This window comes from Battus philenor, unplaced genomic scaffold (genome assembly GCF_028537555.1).
Source record: "Battus philenor isolate CCGP_79_NKW_IND1 unplaced genomic scaffold, ilBatPhil1.0.hap1 SCAF_7, whole genome shotgun sequence".
NCBI classification, from domain to species: Eukaryota; Metazoa; Arthropoda; class Insecta; order Lepidoptera; family Papilionidae; genus Battus; species Battus philenor.
The window spans coordinates 9,935,098-9,959,794 of record NW_027181737.1 but is presented as its reverse complement, the minus strand read 5'-3'; the positions used below and the strand labels follow the sequence as shown (position 1 = coordinate 9,959,794).

General features: G+C 32.7%; 1 protein-coding gene across 3 annotated transcripts; it reads right to left on the bottom strand.

The window, feature by feature from the left end:
* Positions 1-325: 325 nt before the first annotated feature.
* LOC137931309 (very long chain fatty acid elongase AAEL008004) lies at positions 326-24,421 on the bottom strand. 3 transcript variants are annotated; one of them, XM_068774763.1, is made up of 9 exons: positions 24,207-24,421; positions 8,824-8,893; positions 8,280-8,362; positions 7,731-7,838; positions 6,364-6,444; positions 4,814-4,870; positions 4,496-4,738; positions 1,512-1,664; positions 326-763 (listed from the first exon to the last, which is right to left on the bottom strand). In XM_068774763.1, the coding sequence occupies exons 2-9, from the start codon at positions 8,879-8,881 to the stop codon at positions 614-616; spliced, it is 933 nt and encodes a 310-aa protein (XP_068630864.1). In that variant the 5' UTR covers positions 8,882-8,893; positions 24,207-24,421; the 3' UTR covers positions 326-613. The 3 variants fall into 3 exon arrangements, with proteins under 3 accessions (XP_068630864.1, XP_068630862.1, XP_068630863.1); XM_068774761.1 differs by lacking the exon at positions 6,364-6,444 and adding an exon at positions 5,853-5,936; XM_068774762.1 differs by lacking the exons at positions 6,364-6,444; positions 24,207-24,421 and adding exons at positions 5,853-5,936; positions 8,985-9,133.
* Between the last annotated feature and the right edge of the window lie 276 nt (positions 24,422-24,697).

Sequence of the window (24,697 nt, the reverse complement as noted above, 5' to 3'; positions counted from 1 at the left end):
TGTCTTTGTCCGCGCAAGGTTCTCATAATCCTCCTTGTGAGAAAAATAAGACATCAGGCGATGCTAGAGACAACCAGTCCGCTGTCTCCGGGATAATAAGACAGATGCCCAAAGCTCGGTTACAATATTAATATTAATTTTCACAACTGTATACTGAATGAACATTTTTGTATGATAACCGCCATGCACTTGGCTTAGGTGGTGTCTCAGAGATGTAATTCTTAACAGTGAAAGCACAGGCTCGTAAGATATAATTATCTTGTTTTAAAATTATTAAAAGTGTATATCTTCAGTACATGTATACAAAGATTTTTCGTTATTTAAAAAAAAAAAAAGTTCTTACAACCCAAAAATGTGGTAACAGTAGTAGTAGTTTGTAAACTGTATTATAGGTAGCAGAAATATGATTATATTGGTAACATTATGGTTGTCATAGTTTTTGTTGGGCATTGTTATCTTATAATCAACAATTACATGAACTTTGGTCCACATTCAACTCCGAGTCATTGTTCGGAAGTCGTGTACACTACACGAGAGGTAACACTATACGAGGTTCACTGTCACGAATGGGTGGGTTACCCTTGCATCCGTCACCGAGAGTCACAGGTCGTGGTCAGTTGCCCGCGGGCAGTACAGTGCGTGCACGCACGAACGGACCCGCGCTGCCGTTCGTGTGACCGTTCGTGTAGCCATTCTTAAACGAACCGTTTTTGTACACTTCCTTTATCTCCGTCTGTACCGGCTGTGGTGACTTCGCCCGCACCTGAGAAATCAGAGCAATAGGTTCAGGTAAGATTACATCTTCACGTCAACTGATAGACGCCCACTACAAGTCATAGGCCTTTTAAGGTTTATCTAGGATAGTTGGTTCTAAATATTTTTTGAAAGGGACCACAAACACGTGCTAGTCAAGGTCAACAATTTTCGCAATGGTTACAGACAGAATTAAATAACTATCAGCGGATATATCGCTCGTAATTTAACATTGTTTTATACAAGTCACGTGTTAATAAGTTATAAAAAAATTATTGAGTTGATTCCACCACTTCGTCGTAATCCTCATTGATGAGATTCGTGATACTTTCATAAGGAGAGTTTACTCGGTAAACTTTTAATTGGTGGGTTTCAAGGATTTTATGGCTATTTACTCAGGGCTCCTGTAGACGCCTGGAGCTTTAAATACCAAGGAAGATGTCAGGTTACTTCACTGCCGCCTGATAAAGCGCTTTGTCTTACGGCCAATTGAAAATATTTCTTCCCCTTTTTTATCTGAGCACGGTACCGTCACAGTGAGACATCGCAGTAAAAGCGGAAGTGGTGTCAGTCTCTGGTGGTCCCGGACACCACGAGGGTGAAAAATATTTACATGAACAAATGAACGATTTACTGTAACCACAAAAACCCCACGAGCCGCAAGCGGCCCCTGGCATAAGGTTAGGTATATCGGAGAGAGGGAAGATTTATTGATGCAGATACATAGAATTTATATTTCCTTATAGGTTTTTCCTTACCTTTGGTTTTGAGTAAGACTGGTTGTAGAAATCTTTGAAGAGGAAGAAGAACATGACGGCGTGCATGCCGATCCACCAGACGAAGGCGCGCGGGTAGTCGCACTCGATGAACAGCAGCTGGAAAGCGTGCGCCATGATGCCGATGAACTGCACCTGAAAACGATCACGAGTAACAACCATCTCAGTAAAGTCTCAAGCGTTTTAATAAAAATCCTATAATTGAAAGGCGGTATTTAAATAGTGGGTAGGAACTCCACTAGGTAGACCGACTGATATGATTATGCAAATAATTCTGACTTAAGTTCTGTTGCATCATCATTTCGGCTATTTATCCATAGGCCACCACAAAATTTAAAAATAACAGAAAACTAATAAATAAACTATAAAAATGGTCTTGATTTAAAACTTAAAAAGAAACACGCTCGTCCACTTACAATACTTGACATATAGCCCTGGACTTGGACATATTCTATGATAGCTCAATGGCAATAAAAAATATAATTGTAATTGGCAATGTAAGTTTTACGATAATTCCAATTTTAATGGTAATTTTTAGTATCTTTGACTTAGTTTTTAATAGAAATTGTGCCTAAGTTATTTGTGTTTTTTATTACATTTTAATTCTTTTTCTCAACTATAATTATAAATAACGTTTGATGACGAACGCCATATAAATGCTGTGCATGTCTGTAATACATATAAATGATAGATAATAATAGCTTGCAATAATTGTTAATAGACTTTGTTTGAAATTAGCTAAGCTCAACGTGACCTTTGGGAACTTCGACTCGGAGCGTTAGACGTCCCACCGGATTAGGTGGCTGCTGAGTACTTTCATCACATAAGTGGGAGCTCCACTTAGAATACGGCTAAGTCGGATGCAATCTGATCCATCGTCATTATAGTGGTAGGTCGTTATTTTGCGCCATTTATGTGTATGGGTTTGTGGGTTTGCGATTTCAAATATGTTTGGGAGATGTGGCCGCCTGATGGATATTGTTCCAACCGCCGGTAACTCCAAAGCTAGTTTAGACGTTCTACGCTGGTTTAAAAAGTCATACACATCTCGTAGTTAGCTTTCGTCACTTGATCGTAGCGCGAATTACTTAACAAGTTTCGCTTATCGAATAATCACCATTTCACTTGTCTCTCGTGAAAATGGATCACACATGTTTATTAACAGTTTCTTTAACATAGCTTGTGTGACTTGAGTGGCGACGACGAGCGGTAAGAAACGGCGTGGATAGGCCCGCTATTTTCTATTTTTAATGGCCTTTGTTTTTTGGGACCTCTCATACACCCATAGTAGCCCTATTGTGTAGGCACACTATTCAGCGGACATAGTCAGGATCGTGGGAAGTCGCTAGATGCGGGCAGCGCAAGAGCAGTCATCGACTCTACTATGTTTTGCAGTGGGCGTCTATCGGCTGAGATGACAATGATGACGATAACATAGTTTTAGAGCGACAGAGTAGCTTTAAATAGCTAAATATACTTTTTAAAAATTTATTACGTTAAAAATAAATTCACCTTTAGTGACCGATCATTATTTACTTTGATTATTAAGGAGACATGGCAGATATCATATCTTCCGTATCGCCCGAATCAACTGATAAAAATAAGGCGTTGTCTATATGTATGTAGGTCAGTATAAATAAACGATTTCACAACGAGTTAATAAAATTACTTTAAGACCTTATACGAGAATGGAATAACCTTCGGATGTTCTTTTTAGAATTTGATAATAGAACCATTACCATTTACGATGTGATCTTGATTTTGTACGTATCGATCCTGGATTTTCCGGAATGAATAACAATGCCCTTCACGTGCTTGATTCTAGTGTGCACAAAGTTTTGTACACATATAGTTTTTCGAAATTATACTCTGTTTGGCACTAATGTAACGGTGTAACATAACTCCTGAAGATGCCCCGTGGGGGGGTGAAACACGTGTTGAGTGATTTAACGGTGGTAGTCGTGTAATTCGCATTGTTTGCCGCATGCGAATTTATCAGTGGGCTGGCGGGCGGTGCACTTTGTTGCACGACTACGACCACATATACTCGTAGTTGTTTACGTACAAGCAGACTATATGGAAATATATACGCATGTGCACGCAAAAATAAAGGTACACGATACACAGGTTTGGATTACGGGCGTGGGCCAAATTTTATCACTTAGGACGATACATTACACGATAAAACCTATACCTAACTAGGTACTATATCTACAACTTACTTATATATTTGTACATGTGTATACATGTATTTGTTTATGGCTACACACACTAAATATTTGAGAACATTCTAGAAATGTTTTTACATATCATCAGAATATATAAATAAACATCAAATAATTTTATGTTTCATTATTAGGTTAACGACCTTACAAGTCGTACGCTTTACACGTGTAACTTAATATAAGCTCTTAAAATATCTAGTGTTCATATTATTTTTCAACGTAGGTGGAAAATTATGTAACCTATACAATATGACGCAACTGTTTGCGCAGAACCTAGTGTCAATATTTAAAATAACTCCATATTGTATAACTGTGAAAAAGACGAACAAGCTATGCGAACAAACAAATAAAAGACACCGATTTCTAGTAACATATAGCGGTAGCTGCTTGTTTTACATCCGTTATTTGCTATTAATCATAAAGCTTAGTTAATAATTACATATTTTCTAAGACGTTATTTGATAATTACATCCGTAAGACGGCCACTGAAGGATACAAGCCTATTCCATAGATTTTCAATCAGACCAGTTGGAAACGACGTGAATCTAGCGACTTTGGACGACTTTTATGAGGTCGTCTGTCCACGTTTATAGGTGGACGGCCCACGCTGCGCTTGCATTTTCCAAAAATAACAGTGAATAACTTTTCAATATTATTACAAAATTATTTGTGATGAAATGTTATTTCGTTCCAATTACCCTAATTAGATCAAATTAATATTTTACAATAAAAAATACTTACCATTTGAAGAGTGGTAAGGTATCTCTTCCACCACAAATATTTCCTCATCTGAGGTCCCATAGCGGCTAACATATAGTAAGTGTACATAATGATGTGCACGAATGTGTTGAGCAGACCAAAGAACGTCGAGTGACCTCCCGGAGTAAATTTGACTCCAAACCACACGGACATGGGCATGACTCCGTGGTGAATAACGTGAAGAGTAGAGACATGATCAAATTTCTTTCTTAGGACAAAGAAGATCTGGAAAATGCAAACTGTTTTTAATATTCAATTATCAGCTGGTAAATAAAATGTGGCATACAAATTAAAACTAACCGTATCAAAAAATTCCGTAAACTTTGAAAAATAATACCACCAACAGGCATGTACCATCTGAAAAATTATAGAAAAAGTTATAGCTTTGAACAGGAAATTTTCATATTTATAGTTATTTACAACAAAAACAATACAAATTAGTTAATATTTTTTTAATTTACTTGTATCTATTATTAAAAAATAATTAATTTAGGCAAAAGAAAAGTTTTAAATTTTGAAAAAACTACAATATTAAAAATTAATGTATTATACTTAACACAAAAATATAAAGCAAACACAGTCTACGTAGAAAGCCGTGTTCACTAGACTTCTTTGTTATTTTATTTGAAAGAAAAAACTGCGCACTTCCTTTACAAATTTCTCATAAGCCACATTTAGATGTAGTAATGGCACCATACACTTACTATTATTAAAAAGCCGCCATTACGTGAATGAAGCAAGCAAGAGGTTTTAAAATTTAATGTAGGTTAATAGAGAGTAATGTTAATGTGATGAATTTAAAGCTTTTTCATTCCGATAATATAATAAAGCAATATTGATGGACATTCGGCAATTCCATATTAATACTTTTTTATATACAGATTGTCTAAGATCTTATCTTTAAAACCAAATTAATTTAATCCATTAAAATTATTTCAATTAAAACACTATAATGAAGTAAAAAAAACATTGTTATACTAGCGCTGATAAGGTATTTTAATGGACTAAGTCAAATAAATTTTAAACATATTCTTTAGCGTGCCTACAAAAAAAAATACAAAATATTCGTCACGGTAACATGAGTTCAAAACATTTTGTTCGCACCGTACGTAGGGTACAAAAGATAACACATATAGGCCTGACACCAATATTAAAAAAATTAATTTCATATTTTAATTATGTTTTCGTAAATCATCTTGATACGTGTGCAAGCAATTTAGGAAATATTTGGGTGGCAGCCCTATCAAAGTTACTAACAAAATGATTAAAGCAATAAGTTCAAAGGTGAGACTGAGATCTTTAAGGGTTCGACAGAGTAATAACGGAACTAATAATTCACCCTCATTGTTTGTGGATGTTTGGAGTGGTCGACCGGCTGACAGTGAAAGTTATACCTGCCTGTGAACCAGCCAGCTGCACCGATCTGAAACAATATGCCGACACCTGGCCATGTGTTACATGTATATTTTTACAGCGAGCATTTCGCCGCATGCTTTCGTGGTTGCAGTAAATATATAGTGTTAGTCACCATATTCCGGCTAATGTGCTACAATATTCATATTTGATGTTGTATCTATCTGTTAGGGTTGATACATTTCGTTTACGCTCGACATATATTTTTTATAACATACAAGTGTTAGTAAAATAACTTATAAATAAAAAATAATAACGTAAGTACGCCTTATATGCTAATACTTTTAATTTATAACCTTAACCCTGTATTTGTAATTATATGTACAGGAGTCCTGAAAAACATAATATGATGAATGTCTATTTACAATGAACTCCGGTTAGTCAGTTTTGTTTTTGTACCACCATGGGAGGATATGGTACACGTTTCCTTCACTTACTCTAGTAGCTACAGGATTGTCAGAGTAGTCAACTGGTTGGCATCGTAAGCTGTAATACTTCAGCCAGCCCCCCATCAAGCTCTGGTTTTATTATTAAAACAATATTAATCAACATTACTTAATAGACCAAAGTTTTATTTTAAGTTCCTTCTATAAAAATACTCGAAAATATTACATTCTTATTGCTAGAAGATACTAGAAATAAATTAAGACTTAAGTAACAAAGTATATTCAAGAAAGAACATAAATAACATGTTAAGCAATAAACTTTACACATTATTATAAAATTGTAAAAAATTAACAAGTATCAGGTAAGAAATGATATTTTTATTGCATTATAAAATACATACCATTTTAAAAATCATGATTATTTCCATAATTTGTCAATTAGTGTCCATAGTTACTATTCTTAACGATAGTGCATAATTTTAATAAAAAAGTCATTTAAAATGTCTTCATACCACATAATAATTTCCTGTCCAATTGATCAACACTTTGGTTCTGTCTATTTTCAATTAGTACACACCATTTGATTTGACAAGTACGTTTTAATGTTAAAAATCATTTAAATTTAAAAATTAAAATTGTATTTAACTGAGTCAAAATCTTTTATTTTCAGTATTTAAATTCAATGTAAAATAACAAAATATTGAGTGATAGGAGGTTACATTTTATGTTAGATGAATAATTTCACACAATAAATTAAATACATGGCATTTTAATGGTTTAAAATTATTGGATTAAGACTTATAATATTTGAATTACTCTAAAAGAGTAGCTGGAATTAACAATGACTTTACTTAAGTGTCAATAAATAAAGATCATATTAGAAAAAGTTTTTTTATGTTTTTTGCTGTTAATATTAGGTATTCAAAATTAATTTGTGCACAGGTCTGTAGATCACACATGGTTCGTGGTAATGGGTAATTACCAATATGCAAAAACACACACATTATTTCTTCCTTCATAAAATACATGCATAATAATATTACACAATTAAACAAATGCTATGTCAGGAATCAACCCCCCCTAAATTAATATCAATTTTAAGTCTTAGCTGTTCTTTTAACGGAAAATAAAGTTCAGTAGTATTGAGCAAAAGAATATTATATCTATTAATAAGAGTAATTGTTAAAAATGTAGATTGTCTTTTACCATACTAGTAAAGTCTCAATATTGTTAAAACAAACAGCTAATAGTGAGTATGGTATAGTCACTACACCATATGAACTACTGGCTGATAAAGAGATTAAAATTAGCTTTGACTTTAACTAATTGGACTTGTAGTAAATATTAAAGACAGTGAAAACTATATCCTAATATTATACTGTGCTTATTCCTTATTCAATAAAATATTTGTATCTTACCTCATAAAACAACCATGCACTGAACAGTACTTGAAGGAAATTGTATATTATTAATACATTTTTTAATTCATAGGGTTTTCTATTTTCCATAAATCGGGGCCCTAAAACCTGAGAAGAGAAAGATGTTGATAGTGGTTAGCTATTTTAACTCAGAAATTAAATATTTTATAGTGTTTAACTACTGCAAGCCAAATAATAAAAAAAAAACTCTGATTTGATATAACCACCTTCCATATATCTAGTACCATTTCATCTTAGAATTTTTTTTGATTATACTATTCAGAAATTATTACTTTTGGCAAGTCAAGCTCTATGTAAATAATATACCAGTCTTTTTAACACATTAACATTACAATGTAATAAAATATGTATTTTTAACTTAAGTACATTGTAATTAATTTTATAAAACTATATTCTTGATTTTATTAAAGTCAATATGGCATATAAAATATTGCCTTGGTTAATTTTCAATAAAATACAAGGAGATTCATAATGAGTGAACAATGTTTAATTATGGCTTACATATGCTGGTGAATTAAATCAACATACCTTGACTAGAAAAACATAGCTTAGACAAATAAATAAAGTAGGAAAAGGTGAACTCATCAGGAACCATGGATTTGTCCGAGGATCTGAAAAAGACAATATTAAGTGTTATATGTTGGTTAATCTAATTGTAACTAGGCTACGAGGAAATTATATTTTGAAATGAACTCATGAACATTATAGTTCATTCATGACATCCTGATAGCACAGCGTGTTAGTTGCATAATTCATTTTGCAATGAATTAAATATAATATGTACAATAATTACTAAGAGAAGCAAATAATAATTAACATTTAAATCGGAAAGGTTTGGTTAATTAACTGGCTCTGACCTGTTTAAATTATAAGAATCTTCACTGTCTTTTTTTTAAATTATGTAGCATTATTTTATTATCCGTAGATCAACATGCCTATAATCTTCCTAACACAATAAAATTAAGAAAGGGCTTAGGTAAAAGTAATTTGATAAAATATATTAAGGCATGAATAATTAATTAAACATTTAAACTATTTTAAAAATTTAGTATAAAAATTTACTAAAACTTACCTCCATGTTTGTCCATAAATATGTGCATGTCATTTATATATTGTAGAATTAGCGCCATAATGTTAGATTTCTGAAATAATAACAAAATATTACATGTAGTCTTTCAGTCTCCAAATATGATGTTACTTTTTCAAGGCGGGATGAGATAAGAGATAAGGTACCTGTTTTTATTTAATGGAATAAAATAATTATATCGTCTTAAATTCGTGCGTTTAATACATCTTTTGTTAATGATCATGAGTTTTCTTTAAAAAGCAGAATTATAACTGTCATCTGGTTTTATTCATAAAATACTTGTCGCCGAACAGACGTCAACTTCGAATGCTAAAAATTTGTAAGTATGTCACGTCGCTACTCTTATTACTTTAAATACAGACTATACAGGGACCAGCCGGTATCTTATGTTAAAACAACGGATTTTTTATTTAAATGTTATTACATATTATAGTGTTGAAAAATTTAAGTGTTATTTAATAAATACAAGCAATGTATAATAGTAAAAATAATATTTTCGTGTTCCAATCGTAGAAAGAATGAAATGAAGAGTTCACTATTGCTACATTTACATAAATTGTAGACAGATACTCAATGACAATAAATATTTTATGTTTTACTGTTACCACAGAATATTTTAAATCTTTCGTATATAAATGAAAGATAGACAAATATAAATGTTTTGTTGGTTGACATTAAAATTGAAGTAAGATCGGACATAAAGGATCGGACATAATATTTTTTAATGTGCTGTTTATCATCATAATGTAAATTCATATGTGAAATAATAACGAATATAGTTTTTGACATGAAGGCTAAACAATTTTAGTTCAATAAGTTTTTGTTAATTGTTAATTTTTAAGCACACGCTGGACTCAAAAAAAATAATTATTCGTTTACTTGGTAATTAGTATTCAGTTACTATTTTTTTATGAATTCTTATGAAATCATCAATCAAAACATATATTTAAAATATCTTTTGTAATTGTAAGTACAAGACACTGTCAGATTACAATTTAACTGATAGCTCTGTCGGTTTTTTTAAATACATTATAAGAGCGATAAATGAGCGATTAGTGGTATTTAAACAATTATTAATTTATCAGATAAACTAAAACATTGATTAGAGTATAGTCGTGTTACTTCTGTAGGTACACCTTAGACATTATTATTTAATTTAGTAATAACTTTTTAAGCGGCGAAATACTGTTTTTTTTTTAATTCCGCGTTTTTGCTTTATGAATATATCTACTGACTTTAATATAAAGCTTGTTTACTAACCGCAGTGTCATTTGTATTGACTATTTGGTTGACCTTTTTGAGGTAGTAATAGCAGGCTTCTAAAATCATATTTTAAAATAGCGTTGAAAATAAATAGTTCTTACTTTTTATTCCCACCAACCGAGAGCGTTCAGAAGTTAAGTAATAAGATAAGTGGGGACCAAGATTATAGGGCTCCTTTTGGCAGGAAAAAGACACGCTTGTGTTTTATATTGGAGGATAGTAGTAGAACTAGAAACCGACATTAGATCTATAGAATTTAGTTTGCAGACCGCGGGAGCGCAAAACGCTTCCACAAATTTCGCTTTCGGGTCAATTCAAGGCTTGCTTTTCACTGCTCTATTCACTATATTCATTACTCACCATATTCCGATCTTGAATAGCGTGTTTAGGAACCTGCAACCGTTCACTAATTGACACAGTATCTGTGTAAGGTTTTGTACGCGATTTCCTTCATAAAGCATCACCTTAAGAACTGACTAAAGTAACAGTCTTACGGCTTTGCTTAAGATGTCAGCGTTAATTAGTCGTTAACGTCCCCCGAGTTTATTGTTTATTTACTATTAGTTTTGTTTTGATAATTTGCGAAATGAACTATATGTTTATCAACCGGCTAAAGGTTACTGACTTAATAACTATATAATTTTATAACATATCACCTTTACTACGTGCTTTTATACATTTAAATTCGTGTTTTTACAGAGCGTTATTTCACGTCTCGCATGTCAGCAGGAAATAATAGGCGTACATGCATTAATCGATATCTCATCTTATCGATTTGTTTATGAATTACTCATGAGATAATTGTGATTAGGCACATCCAATTTGATTAGATTGATTTAATGAAAGGCTTATGTTATTTAATTAACACATTGCTATTTAACGCAATTTTAAACATTATCTTTAAATCTTGATTGCACAAACTCAAGCTAAGAAGTGGTAATTATATTTGTTCCAATTAAGACATTTTACCTTCACCGTTACGATAGAATCAGGAAACTAAAGGAAAAAATTAAAGGTTAAATAAAACGATTCAAGATTATTAAGAAAATTTTTCCTTAACGTTTTTTGTAATAGTAATGAAATGAAGATGTTTGCTTTAGTTTTATTGCTATTCAATAGCATCACGTGTTTTTTCACTGATAAGGTGATATCATTCGTAGGAGTAGTTTTGCAAGTAGGTTGCGTCGTATCTAGAATGACTACGAGTTACAACATTTAACGTAAGAAAATTAAGCCTCCGTTGATTATGAATGTTTGTACTAAAGTAATATCATTATTATAACGCAGCTAAGGGTGTATTCCAAGGCAAATATAATGTTACGATGTTTTAGTTTTGCTCTTGTCTTTAGGTGCAGCAATCGGCTAAGTAGGTCATTGGCTGCACGTCGGGTTATGTAATGGTGAACTGTACTGACAACGAGGCGGCAACACCGATGGCGAGACTTTTAGTTCCAATGCGATCCAATAAGATCCCTTTAGCGCTAAAAGGACCATTTGCACAAAATCCTGAATTAATATAGAACCAGGATTACACTTAGAACAACATATAAGCGCTTTGTAATAAATCTGCTTGTTACTTATATTAAAACACAATTAAATTATATTAAACACATTACAAAGCAAAAAATGCTTGCAATCATTTTCATGTTTTGCTTACACCATATTTTTTTGTATGTTCGTATTATATTTCTCATGCATTTCAATTTTAAATTTTAGCAGCATTGGAAGAGAGTCCAAATTATAAAAATACATAATTTTATAGCACAGATGGAGTATATGAAAAGGCATGGCTTTGAAATGTTTATTTAATTTTTATATAATTCTCATTACTATTATATCTACTATGTTAGTAATTTTAAGTTTAGTTAGGAGTGTTTACTCTGCAGAAAATACTTACAAAGAACACTTTTTGTTGCGCGTAATTATGTAAAAATATTTTCATGGGCACTTCATTTGTTTATGTTACGAGTTGATCGTGTAAACTGGCAGTGCACCTGGACGCCTTGTTTGTCACATGAAAAGGTCGGAACATGTGCTTATAATTACTCTGTTTGAAATATACTTTGATAAAATAGTTTAAATGTTACGTAGAAGACTATTTTATTTTAAATGTATATTTACACAGGTTATTTTTTTCCTTTTTAGTGTTAAAGGTTATTTTAAACATTAACTAATACAAAATATATTAGCACACCGTCTCGAAGTTTTAAACATTTAGTAGGTTAGATATGAACAGAATTTTGTTACATATTTAATTATTTCAATTAAAACAAGTATTGTCACGAAGACTTCTTTCGAATATTTTACGAACATCGTAAGCTTTGTCACTGGAATGGTGGTCGGCGAAATTGTTTTACAAATATTATATATAGTTCGACTTGAGATGTGTAATGTATAATACATAATTGTGGTTTAGTTTATATCAATAAATCAATGTGTAATATTATTGCTGAAAGTGATGTAAATATTATGGATTACATTATTTTATTTTTAGTATTAATTTTATTCTACAAAAGTATATGTATGTGTGCATATGACCAATCTACGACAGACTTGGCAACGGTGACTTTTTCATAAAGGGAAGCGGCGTCTATTAAACGAAGACAACAAACGTACATATTTTATCATTACGTCATATTATAGGAAGGATTATAAACGGTCTTCGCAAATAGATCAATGGTCAACTCTGAGTCTTTCCTTGATTAAAACGATTTTTTGCAGCTAAAACTGAGAAAATTTTGTCTTTTTACCTATTACACAACCTTTATTTAAATATGCATTTTCGCTTTTAGTGTTTATTATAAAACATTTTGTAATTAAAATACATATGAACAAGATATATAAAAAGGAAATGTTGTAATCTATTAATCAATATCAATATTATAATTTATAAATAAAATACACGCAATGTCCGAGCTGTATAACACCGTTTTCAAAATGATTGCAAAAGATGAAAATTTTAGATGACAAGATATATTAAATATGTTTTCGTTCTAATTTGGTAACAGTAGAAAAATCGCCAATATTATAACGTGTACACAACATATGTGTAATCTTATAAGAAAGAGACCGTAGATGCCAACTGTTAACTCGCTAATGTTAATACAAAAAATTATTGAAAATTTGTTTTATCCATTGTTTTCATCCTAAATTGTATATTAAAACCAATAGTCAGTTTTAACAAATTTTGATTTTGAAAAATATTGTTCTGTAAAGATGTTTTATTGAATAGGCACAGTAAAGGAATGCGAAGAAGGTCTGTCAATCGAAAAGGCCATGACACGATATTTTGACCCAGTGTTCATATGGCTACGCGTAAGTGGCGTATTCGATATTTTGTTAATAAATTTGAATATTGTGGATACCTACTATAGTTGCCTAAATTGGTTATGTATAAAATTTACTATAGAAATTTCTTAAATAGGTTATGCTAAAGCATTATTTAAACAACTTTTCTATGAGACATCTAAAGTTAAGGGCATTTGGTATAAGACATTACAACCAGAGCCTCTTTATATATTGTAGTTTGTCGATTTTAAGGAGAATACCAGACATTTTGTAAATCTTAAGGTTGAGATTTGAACATATACCATCAAACAAATCAGATTTGCTTAATTGTACTTTGTGTGGTTTTGAATATAATGTACATCATTGGTTGATATAATGTTTCCAAAATCGGACAGTGATTTTCTTTTCGAGGCAACTGAAATTTTGCGAAACTGAAAAACTTAAACTATGCGATGTTGTTTTTATCACACCTTCGTACTTTTACGGCCTAGCAGCAGAGTCTGATAATCTTAGGATAATATTTATTTCAGCAAGTTCACTTTCTTTACATTTTATTAATGAAATAGGTAGTAAATAAAATAGGTAGCTTTCTGTACACTGCTATTTTTATTTATTTTTGTTTTGAATTATGATTATTAATTTAACTTAGCTTTTATTTTTAATCTATTATGCTGCCGGTTAATTTTTCACCAAGCCGGTCACAGCCGCCGCTGGACTTGTATCTGTTAATTTGTCTATTAAACGCCTCCTCCGAGAGGGCCCCCAGTAGTGCGCCTAGGTCTAAACTCCGTTTCGTCACTGATTCCAAATCGTATATGTCACGTCCCTACTTCGGGCAGTCCTCCAATAGGTGCAGTGCTCTGTATTCCGTTAACATTTGGGTTTGGTTTGGAGTGAACGGGCTTATAGCATGCCCGGACGCCTGGTAGGAACACCTTGTGTAATTTTTCTGTCAGACTTCAAGCGTCCCCTGTCTAAGCAGGTGTTTAGCGTGCGAAATACGAACCGCGCTCAAGACCGATTTAGTCTTTAATTTCACGGCTGCTTGTTTCGTTAGTCCGTCGGCCCGCTCATCCCCTTTCAATCCCACGTGAGCTTTTACCCACCAAAGTTTAACAAATTTTCCAAAACCTGCCGTCTCCGCTAGTTTTGTACATATATCGAACGCAATCGTATGACAGGAAGTTTGATTTTTTAGCAGGGGACCTGGAATCGCTGAGAATCTGGATTTCTCGGTCTCGAGTCTTAAGTACATCCCAGCGATATAGCGCACAATTCGGCCTGGTAGACGGAGCAGTAATCCTCAAGTTTGAGTTTTCTTGCACGTACCTATAGGCCGCTCGGCCTATACGAGGTACCGGAACCGACCCTACTCTGATTTTTATTTCCGTTAGTGATTTGGGGCCCCCTACGCTCCCAGTCCACCTGACTAACCATTAATGGGTCTTGGAGGCCTCCAAGGTATACCACAGGCGATGTCGTGGGATGAGGCATTTCCAGAAAACTTAGTCATTCTTGGAGCTTTTTGTTACATAATCAATGTTGCAACCCCTCCTGTGCTGGTATAGCTTGGCGACCACGAAAGCTTTCAGCTCCAGTAGCACTATCGGTTGCAATGCGACTGACCAGCCGTGCAATAAGCTTTGGAAATCTTACGAGTAAATCGTCTTTGCACCGCGTCCAGGGCATTACAGATTCTCAGTCTTTCTGTTGCCCCGTCACGACTTTGCCGCGTACAGTACTGTTGGCTCAGCGACTGCGAGGTGTATAGCCCTAGTGACCTCCAAGTTTAGACCCCATGAGGTCCTCGCCGCAGATGGCAATTGGCCATAGATGTTCGTGGCCTTTCGCCATACTTGTTACACGTATGGCTTGTATGGTAGTAGGTCATCAATCGTCAGACCAAGTATCACGTGTTTTGTAACAAAGCTTATCACCTTGCCCCCCATGTGATGGTGGGGTGGTATAACCTTCATGTTTTTGGTAATGACCATTACAGCAATGAGCGCTCGTTTTATGGAGGCAAAGCATAGCTTGTTTAGATATCCCCATTTAAGCACACGTGCCAGTATTTCATTGGCAAGGGCCTCGATAGACCTCGCGTTCATTTCAGAGAACACATGAATCACACAGACAACACATCAAAAGCCTGCGCATATATTAATATAACATATATCAATTCTTGGGTCCTTTGAAGGTTGGCATCTTGCAATGAACTCTGCTATATCTTCCATCCACGTTTCGTTCGCAGAGATAGTCCAAGATCAGGCGAAAGATCTTGGCTGGGCATCCACGACGGATCAGTTGGTGTCTGATGGCAGACCACTATGTGCAGTCTAATGCCCCCTTAATATCGAGCGATACTAAGATGATAGTCCTCTTTGATCTGATATCTCCACGAATGTCCTCAATTAGATCGTAGAGAGCGTCTTTAGTGCTGTTTTGTGGAACATATCCAAACTGTTTCGGGCTTAAAGTATGTGCCACTTAATTCGACGTACCATAATCTATCCCTTTATACGATGTTGGAACGTTCAAAATATTTTATCAAAACCAAAATCAAAAACCTCTTGATTATTATGCCGATTGAGGTCCGTTGTTAAAAAGTTTAATGGTTGTAAATATATAACGGTCGCAACAACGTAAACATCTTAACATACGATTTTTAAAGCCTAGGCTTCAAACCAAAAGCTTCATATATTTAGGAAGATATCATTATTTTTTCGTAATTAGTTATAAATAAAAACCTTTACACTTAAATCTAGAACCATCGATATAGATAGAGTATCACAATGTTACGAGAAGGAAACTTAATCATTATTAAAACAAAGACTTGTTTTTAACTTGATGTGAAGGTCAAAAACGATAATTACTGCGAAGGTTTACTGAATACTAACCAATAAATTACAACAATATTTTCAACTGACAGATTAAAAAATAACAAAACGAATACATACCGTCAGTTCCATTAGTTATGTACATGTCGTGGCTATGTAATAAATATTTGAAATTTATTTGTATGTGTAATTTTGTATCAAGATTTAATACAAACGAGATTTGAAAAATAGCTATTTTAGGCTTTTTGTCGGTTACAATCAATTGCCACGTTATGTATTTTCAATCCTTCCTTATTTCAATTACCATTTTCAACACTGTCCACAACAACTAAGTAAGAAATTAAACTGTACGACAATTAGACTTTAGTTTAGTTAGTAAGTAAACTATATTTTATATGTTCTGACCATGAACTAACTATCATCTTAGTTTTTTAATATTTATTAATATAATTTTCAGTGATTGATTGTAAGTGTAAATGATAGATTTTGAAGGGCTTACTCAACGCTTATTTTACTCAAGGTAGTTGTTTTAATTATTTATTTTGGCGCATTACGTGTATCAGATTTATCAATAGGTAAAATAGATAAAATTATTGGAACGTTAAAACATTCTTGAATATTTGTATATTAAAGGTAATATATATATATATATATATATATATATATATATATATAAATATAAATATATATATATATATATATATATATATATATATATATATATATATATATATATAACCTTCGGGCGTAAATTGTGGAAAATGTTGTCGATTTCAAACGTAGAACAACATTATGCCAATTCCTTTAACCCCGTCAAAAGGAATCCTATATTCATCATCTCAATTAATTGCATATTTTAAAAATGTTTTGCCGTTTGCATAATTACAGAACTTCATCGTAAATTATTTTTGCTGTAATGTTTTTTATGGCAATGTAGCATTATTTATTCCATGTTCAATGAGTCATTACTTGCGAATGTATGAAGTTGGCTATAGGGGAAGCCCAAGTGCTATTGACATTCCGCCGATGTCCCTGACGCCTAACTCCAGCTCGCCCGTCGTTTATAAATAAAAGATCAAGATCAAATTCTATGTTTTAATCATAATTTTTAACCAACGTAATAAGAATATATTGTAATTAATGATTATAAAAAGTTTGTTATTCCTATTATACATTATTAGTATAATAGCGTTTATATATTATTTACAACAATATTATAAGGCTTCTCTGCATAAAAATACGTTTCCCATTTTTTAACTCACTGGTTACCCTTTTTTAATATCATCCTTTTTAGGTATACCTTAAAATCATTAGCATATATGCGTTTGAATGTTTGAAATAAAGGTTCATATAATTAAATTCCTTTTAAAAAACTATATCGTATTGATATAAAAATGTTTCTTAGAATGTATTACCAACTGAAAATCAAGTAAATGGAAAATCATATTGATATCGCCGACAGTGTCCTACGGCTGTGATATGTTTTTCTTTGGACTGATAATCCGCATTAGTCTACACTAGCTCGCATTATATTGTGTGCAGGTATTCATTGCACTTGCTACTGCAAGAGCAAGAAATAAATTATGTTAATATCAACAGTTATTAATGCACGCAACACGTGTTGTTATATCTTTTAGTAGAATCGAGTAATTATCAGCAAGAATGTATAAATAATAATATAATAATTTCTCAGTATTTATTATACTAACTACTCTACGCACTACAATACGCTACGCAAAACAAAGCCATTTTTTTAAGTCATGTGGACTCTGCCGTAAATCTCGCTCCAATTTTTTTTAAAGTTGTGACCTTCACGCTTTTTTAACAATTAAAACAAATATGCGAAGCCTTTCAAAATTCAGTGATTATATTAAATTCTGTAAATGATTTTAAGCAGACAAACACGTTCATTATGTTTTTCCTGCTTTAAAATACCTTAACATCTACCGGTACATACAAGGTTATGACTATAAAAGTAAATAATATAAATAAATAAAAAAGGTTCATGCGGAAGTTTGTGCCACTAATAATTGCGATCAAATGAGATTAATATGATGATATAAAAGATTTCTTCCGGGATATTGGGATGTGTGAGGTAAGTAGTTAGGGTGTAATTAGCAGCTAATTGATTACCTTAGGAGATACATGTGATTGAGGAAAATAATATCTTAAAAAGGCACTGTTGTGTTATTTACACATATTAGTTTGAATTACGTTGAATTACCAGGGGTATTATGTTTATATATGTACGTATGTGACAATTTGAAAATGAAAAGTTAATATATAGAAAACCTTAGGTGATGACATTTTTCAATTTCATGTTACTCTAATTCTCTCTCATCATAAATATTTACTTGGTATTACTTGGCAGTTCTGAATATTGTTAGGGATGATTTCAAAAAGGGTTTTGTCTATAATAACGTGGAGCATCTTCTGTAATTTGAGCCATTCACACTGTCTTACTTTAAAATAACGTAGCAAGTCAAAATTCAAGGGTGGAAAATTTTTGAGAAGCGTGATTTAAATTTTCTGAAGAATAGAGATATTATTGCGGCGCAGAGTTCACGATATCTAGAATACCATGGTACTCGTAACCAGAACTGGTGACCATTCACCGACGCTGATTTTCATGGCATTGCTATTCATTTCTGTGCCGTAATGTGTTTGTGTTACGTTTTATATTAATAAATATGTAATGGGATTGTTCTTAAAAATTATATAAACATTCAACGTACTAAACAATACTGACAGTCATTTTTGCGTACATGTTTTACTATCGTATCGGCATTGGCAATGAAACAACGCGTGTTTGCACGCTATTCAACGTCAAAAAATCTGTTTTGTAATTGAAAAGAACTTTCAATGAATGTAACGAAGCGGAGCTGCGTATGAAGCCGCTGATTCTCTCGTGAAAGTAGTATTTAATCAATTTATTACAGTATACATAAAGAAAGAGGTTAGTAAAAAAGTTTTAAAACTAATTACACTTTAGTTAGTTTTAAAACGTATCACAATCATAATGAAAACTTACAATTATTTGTTTATAATATTCAAAGAAATTACAGGCAGATGAAAGAATGAAGTATAAATATGTGAAGGTCAGTTTAAAAAATTCACAAATGTTTAAACAAGTAATTATAAAAAAAAAATTAACTAATAAATATCCACTCAAATGCGCATTTCTCAATGTCCTAGACTGATATTTTAAATACTTCATACCAAATTGTACTTATGGTTCTTAGTTTTATTGGTTTCCACAAAAATGACAGCTCTGTACAGTCTCGTTTTTCGAAGTGTAAGTATATCTGAATGGTTAACATAGATAAAAATCATTCATTTATTAAACAGATGCTTGAACAGTTAAACCGCGCAACTGAGCTACAGTTACGGATTTTCTTATAAATAACATCGCTGGTTAGAATATTTCAATTTTAAATAGACAAGATCGAAATGATTGAACGTTATTTATCGAAATAACCAGTAACTGGCAGTGACGGATTATGTGTCGCAAGTAAAGCAGTAATTATATCAGCAGTGTGTTTTACATATCTATGCTCTATCTTAAATGAAACGAGTATTTGCTGTTAAAACTTGATCGATTCATGGAAACAATAATACGAATGTTTTTCCAGAATAAAAGAATGAAGTATACAGCTTCGAATGGTGCCTCGCATTACGAGACAATGGATACAGTAGTCTCGATTCCGTAATTCAGTGAGGCATTATTAATCACGCTAAATAGTCATATCTTTGTGGGCGTTAAACACTTATTGCATCCGAGTTCATATCGTTCCATGTATCGCGGCTCTGATTAATTTAGTTCATATTGTTCTGGGTTATTATTTGAAATGATATCATCAAGATTTTTAATTTAATTTTTAATTAAAATACATTTTTAGTAAGATTTTTTTTTATTTAGGCTACTTATATACGTTTGCTGCTGCTGCTATCGAGAGCTAGAGAAATGTTTTGTGTTATATCGATAAACAGTCGATGTATAATTATGACATTCAAGTTTATGTGGATAAGAAGATTAATAATTATTAGAAGAATAGAAATATCCATCAAGTTAGCACTAGTAATTTCTCTGTAGGCAAATCCGTAAGGTTTTATTATACATTCCATGAATGATTATCAAAAAAGCGACTGGAATCCTTTTGAGTTTATTGTAAACTCTTTTCAAATTAAGATGCCTTTGGAACTCTTATAGCATTGAGTTGAAGGATGTCATTATGGGGGAGCTGTATCTGATTCTATTTTTCAGCTAATTGGACTTGTAGTGTATACGATCCGTATTGCTGGCCATTACAGCATTGTAATGCTTTTGATTCAAATTATACATGTGCGTTAAGAATTCAAATTGAATGACGATTTTAATTCGGTCGTCATAAGTGACGTAGATGCTGCCTTCGAGTCGTAAATTGTAAATAGTCATTGTTTATAATATATTTAAATATACGCAATTTCGACAACCCTGGCTATTATTTTCTTCGTCATCAAGAAGGAACGAAAACGTGTTCGGGTAGTAACTCACCTCCACGCGCTAAGCGTGTATAGGCTTTTCTGACATCTTCTCGTGAGATACACAAGTGGTCACTGTTAACGGTCCTTTGTGGATTATAATATGAACTAATGAATAATTCAAAAGTATTATTGTCGCAGCGAAAGAACCTGTTAAACATTAATTTGCAAATTTTTTATCGCGTAGAATTTATTCATTCTCATCGTAACCTTACCAAAATGCAGCAATATTTAAAATTTACCCACTTACATATTTTCGTAACGATATTGCGTTGGTGTTACGTTAGTTTTTGTTTTATATTTACTGTGACTTTGTTATATTATAAATGAGGTTTATGTGTAAAATCAAGAGATGTTTCATTTAAATATTTGATGTAATTAATTTAATAACTGTAATAATTTGAACAAGAAACTCAACTACCAATAATAGATTAAATGATCAATAGTAAGTTATGTAGTAAAGTTATGGGACTTTTTTGTATACGTAAATATATTTGTTAACTTTGGCCAAAACAATATTTAAAATAACATGGCACGATTTTGATTCAAGCTGTGGAAATATACCCTTGTAAAAAGGTAGTATGTAATTACTAGCTATTAGCTTTTTATTCATGTTTAAGCGATGTGAAGTGCCTTGCTTAGTCTTGATCGCTTCGCACCACGTAGCTGAGTGAGGCTGACTTCATGGTCGGTACAGAGGCGCGGTCCGATGTTTATTGTTGGCGGAGCGACTGCATTCTGGCGGTACTTGCGCAATACCCGGAGGCAACACGCCCGACCCTGAACTCAATTCGGCGGTGACCATTTTGCAACTAATCAGTGGTCGTTGCGCCGCAGGTAGACATCGCAAGTTGTGGTGGTACAAATGTAAACATTTACAGGCGTTGGTCGAACTTGCGAGGTCAAATTGGACGTGCTTCCTAACATCATACACCATAAAATGACTATCCTTGCTTAATGTCTTCGAGTTGGTCACCTCACATTTATCAAAATGAAGGTCTTTTACACAGTAAATGGATATTGATAGCTTGCGGTGTCGCAATGGAAGTTACTTATGTTCTATATGTCAATTAAACGTTTCTTTGTATTTTTTTATATTTTGCCCTTGCAAAGTCTGGCAAAAATAATTTTAACACTTAGAAGTACTTAAATAACTGGTAAAAAAGATAACTACCTCATGGATCTCTGAGATAAAATTTTCGAATTTAAAAATTCACCTGAGACATTCATTTTGTCACATCTCTTGATCATCATAAAATATTATAGGCAACTTAATTTATAAATGTAAAATTCTTTGTTGGTTAAACATTAATATGGCATATAATTTAAATATATGAATAAGCTAGCGGAAATTATTCGTATGGTGACAAAACAGGCTAATTGGAAACGTAGTATTCCATACTGATTGAAATTATATTGGCATTGAGAAAACCGGTTGTTTAGGCCAAAAAAGTGGCGAATCAATATCAACTTATTGAATATATATATGATCACCAGGACCGTACCAAATAACGCGTACAAAATGGAAATTTAAGTTACCAAAGAGAAGTTATTTATGAGGTTAGAATTTTTGCTAATAACGTACTAATTTCAAGGATTTTTGTTTAGTTTTCTTATAAAGCTAATTAACCTTCATGTTAATTTTATTTACTAAGATTGTGTTCGAGCCAATAACATATATTATATCGTGATCATGCTCTTGAGAATATCAAAAGGTTTTGAGTCACGGTTACGATCATAATGATTTAGTTATTACATTATTTATGAGTATAAAATGATTATTAAGTAATGATGTTTCTTTTCAACGGTGCGATGAAAACTTCCAATATTCTTAGGTTGAAAAATTCAACAGGGTTGATAATGTGCAAGTTGATGTATTACGCATCCATAGACTAACGTAGACAGACAAAAAAAAAATTAAACACGTTTGGTTATCATTTCGTTTGATAGGCTTATTATAATAATATTGTCAGTTTATCTTTGTTTATGAAGCAATTAGTGCAATAATTTTCTTCGCAGACAAATTAATATTGTACATGACGTGTGTAAAAGACAAAAGGCCTAATTAAAGTAAATTATTTCTTTTTTTATCAATAATTAAAATACTCTAGTGAGTTTCTTGTAACTATAGTAATAAATGTTTTCATTTAAAGAATATTAAGTGGATTTAAAAAATTCAGATTTAGTACTTTAAATTAAATTTCATTAAAATTTTATGTCTTTTTACAAAAGTCTCAACGTACCATATTATATCGTACCTTGAAAACGCTATCCGTAACGGAGAGACAAATTCTTTAGATAATTTACGTGCCGTTGTTTTTTAATATTTTTGCAGTAGTATTTCGTGTACATTATTTTACGTTGTTATTTCGTTGATAATTTATTAATTCTCCAAAAAAATACGATAACGTCTTTGGTGATAGTAGACGCAAGTTAATCTCGTGTCATGTCAGTGGCCACTCGAGGTGACCTTACGTCACACGTCCACCGCTTTGCGCCGCTACACGCGTCAAGCATACTAACGTCTTCAGAACGCCTTGGTGGATCCTTGGCTTCAAAACCGAGCTCCTTTCTTAGACGGTTGCGTTTATTGCACGTTTTCTACTATTAAGCATTAGTAACGACCATTCCACTTCTGAAGGAAGTCGAGTACGAAACGAATTCATGATATGGAGCGACTGGTTTTGCAAACACAAGACAAGTGTCGATGTTGACAAATGTTCTGTGTCGATTGCTATATACTTGGACATGATCAATTTACAACTCGCGGAAGTATAACAAGTAAAATCGAGTATCCTTGAGTTAACATGTTGTTTCTATTTTATAATGATTTCTGTAAGGTACATAGACGAACACCATCTTGTGGCGATTGACCTTTTATCAATTTGTGTGAGTGTTCAATGTTCTATGGAAAGGCCTTTTAGAAAATTTCGTCATAGTCATTAATCAGAAGGATATTATCTTGAAAATATGTAAATTGCTAATTTTCAATAAAACCACAATCTTCGAGGTTTCGTGTTTTAATCATTAATATTGATGTAATAAAAATCTGTTTCGTACATATTATTACACATTTTTTTACATTAAAATTTATTGATTTTAGTGGACATTGATTTTTTTTTGGCAATTTTTTTATTTTTATATTTACTATACATATTAAATAGAGATATTTAATATGTATAGTATTTCTAAACGCTTTGTCTATTATACTAGAACATACAAATAAACATATGTATATTCAGTACTGTGTTGTATTACACTATAAACACACATATACTTTTATATAAGAAATAAAATTTTCATCAGGAATACTTCTATTTATTTGTAATAATATCGATTTCTTTTGATACAAGTATGAAAACGATAAAAGATTGAAATAGTTTTAGTTGTCTTTCCCTTCGTCACATGATTCATAGGACGCACAGAGATTTCATAATTATAGAATCATTATTGTCTTACCTGTGAACGTATGAGATTGTTAGATGTGTTTCCTCTCTTGAAGGTAGCCACCAAGTAGCACAGTCACTACCCGACCGTGGACATCTAGTATCCTGTGCAGTCTGTGAAAACTAATGTGGCGCTGTGGTTGCGTGTGCGAGCGAAGTGCGCGAATTAAGGGTTCGGTCGCGAATTGCGCCTGCGCGACATGGAGGTGGAATCGGTACTGGCGGCGCGCGTTGATCTCGCGCTCTTTTATCACATCGCTTCACGCGCCTTAAACTTGACTCCCCGTGTGCTCCGCTTCAGGTGCGCCTGCGCTGACACGCTGGAAGATGGCACTGTATACACATTTTCGCAGGTATCTCGTAATGGACTTCATTATATTTATCTACATAGTGAAGACGAGTTTATTGCTTCGATTATGTTATATACATATTTAGTTAGATATTGCAGTGAAAAGTGGTTAGTTTAACACGTGGGTAGTTTAACGAAAATATTAATGTTCAGCA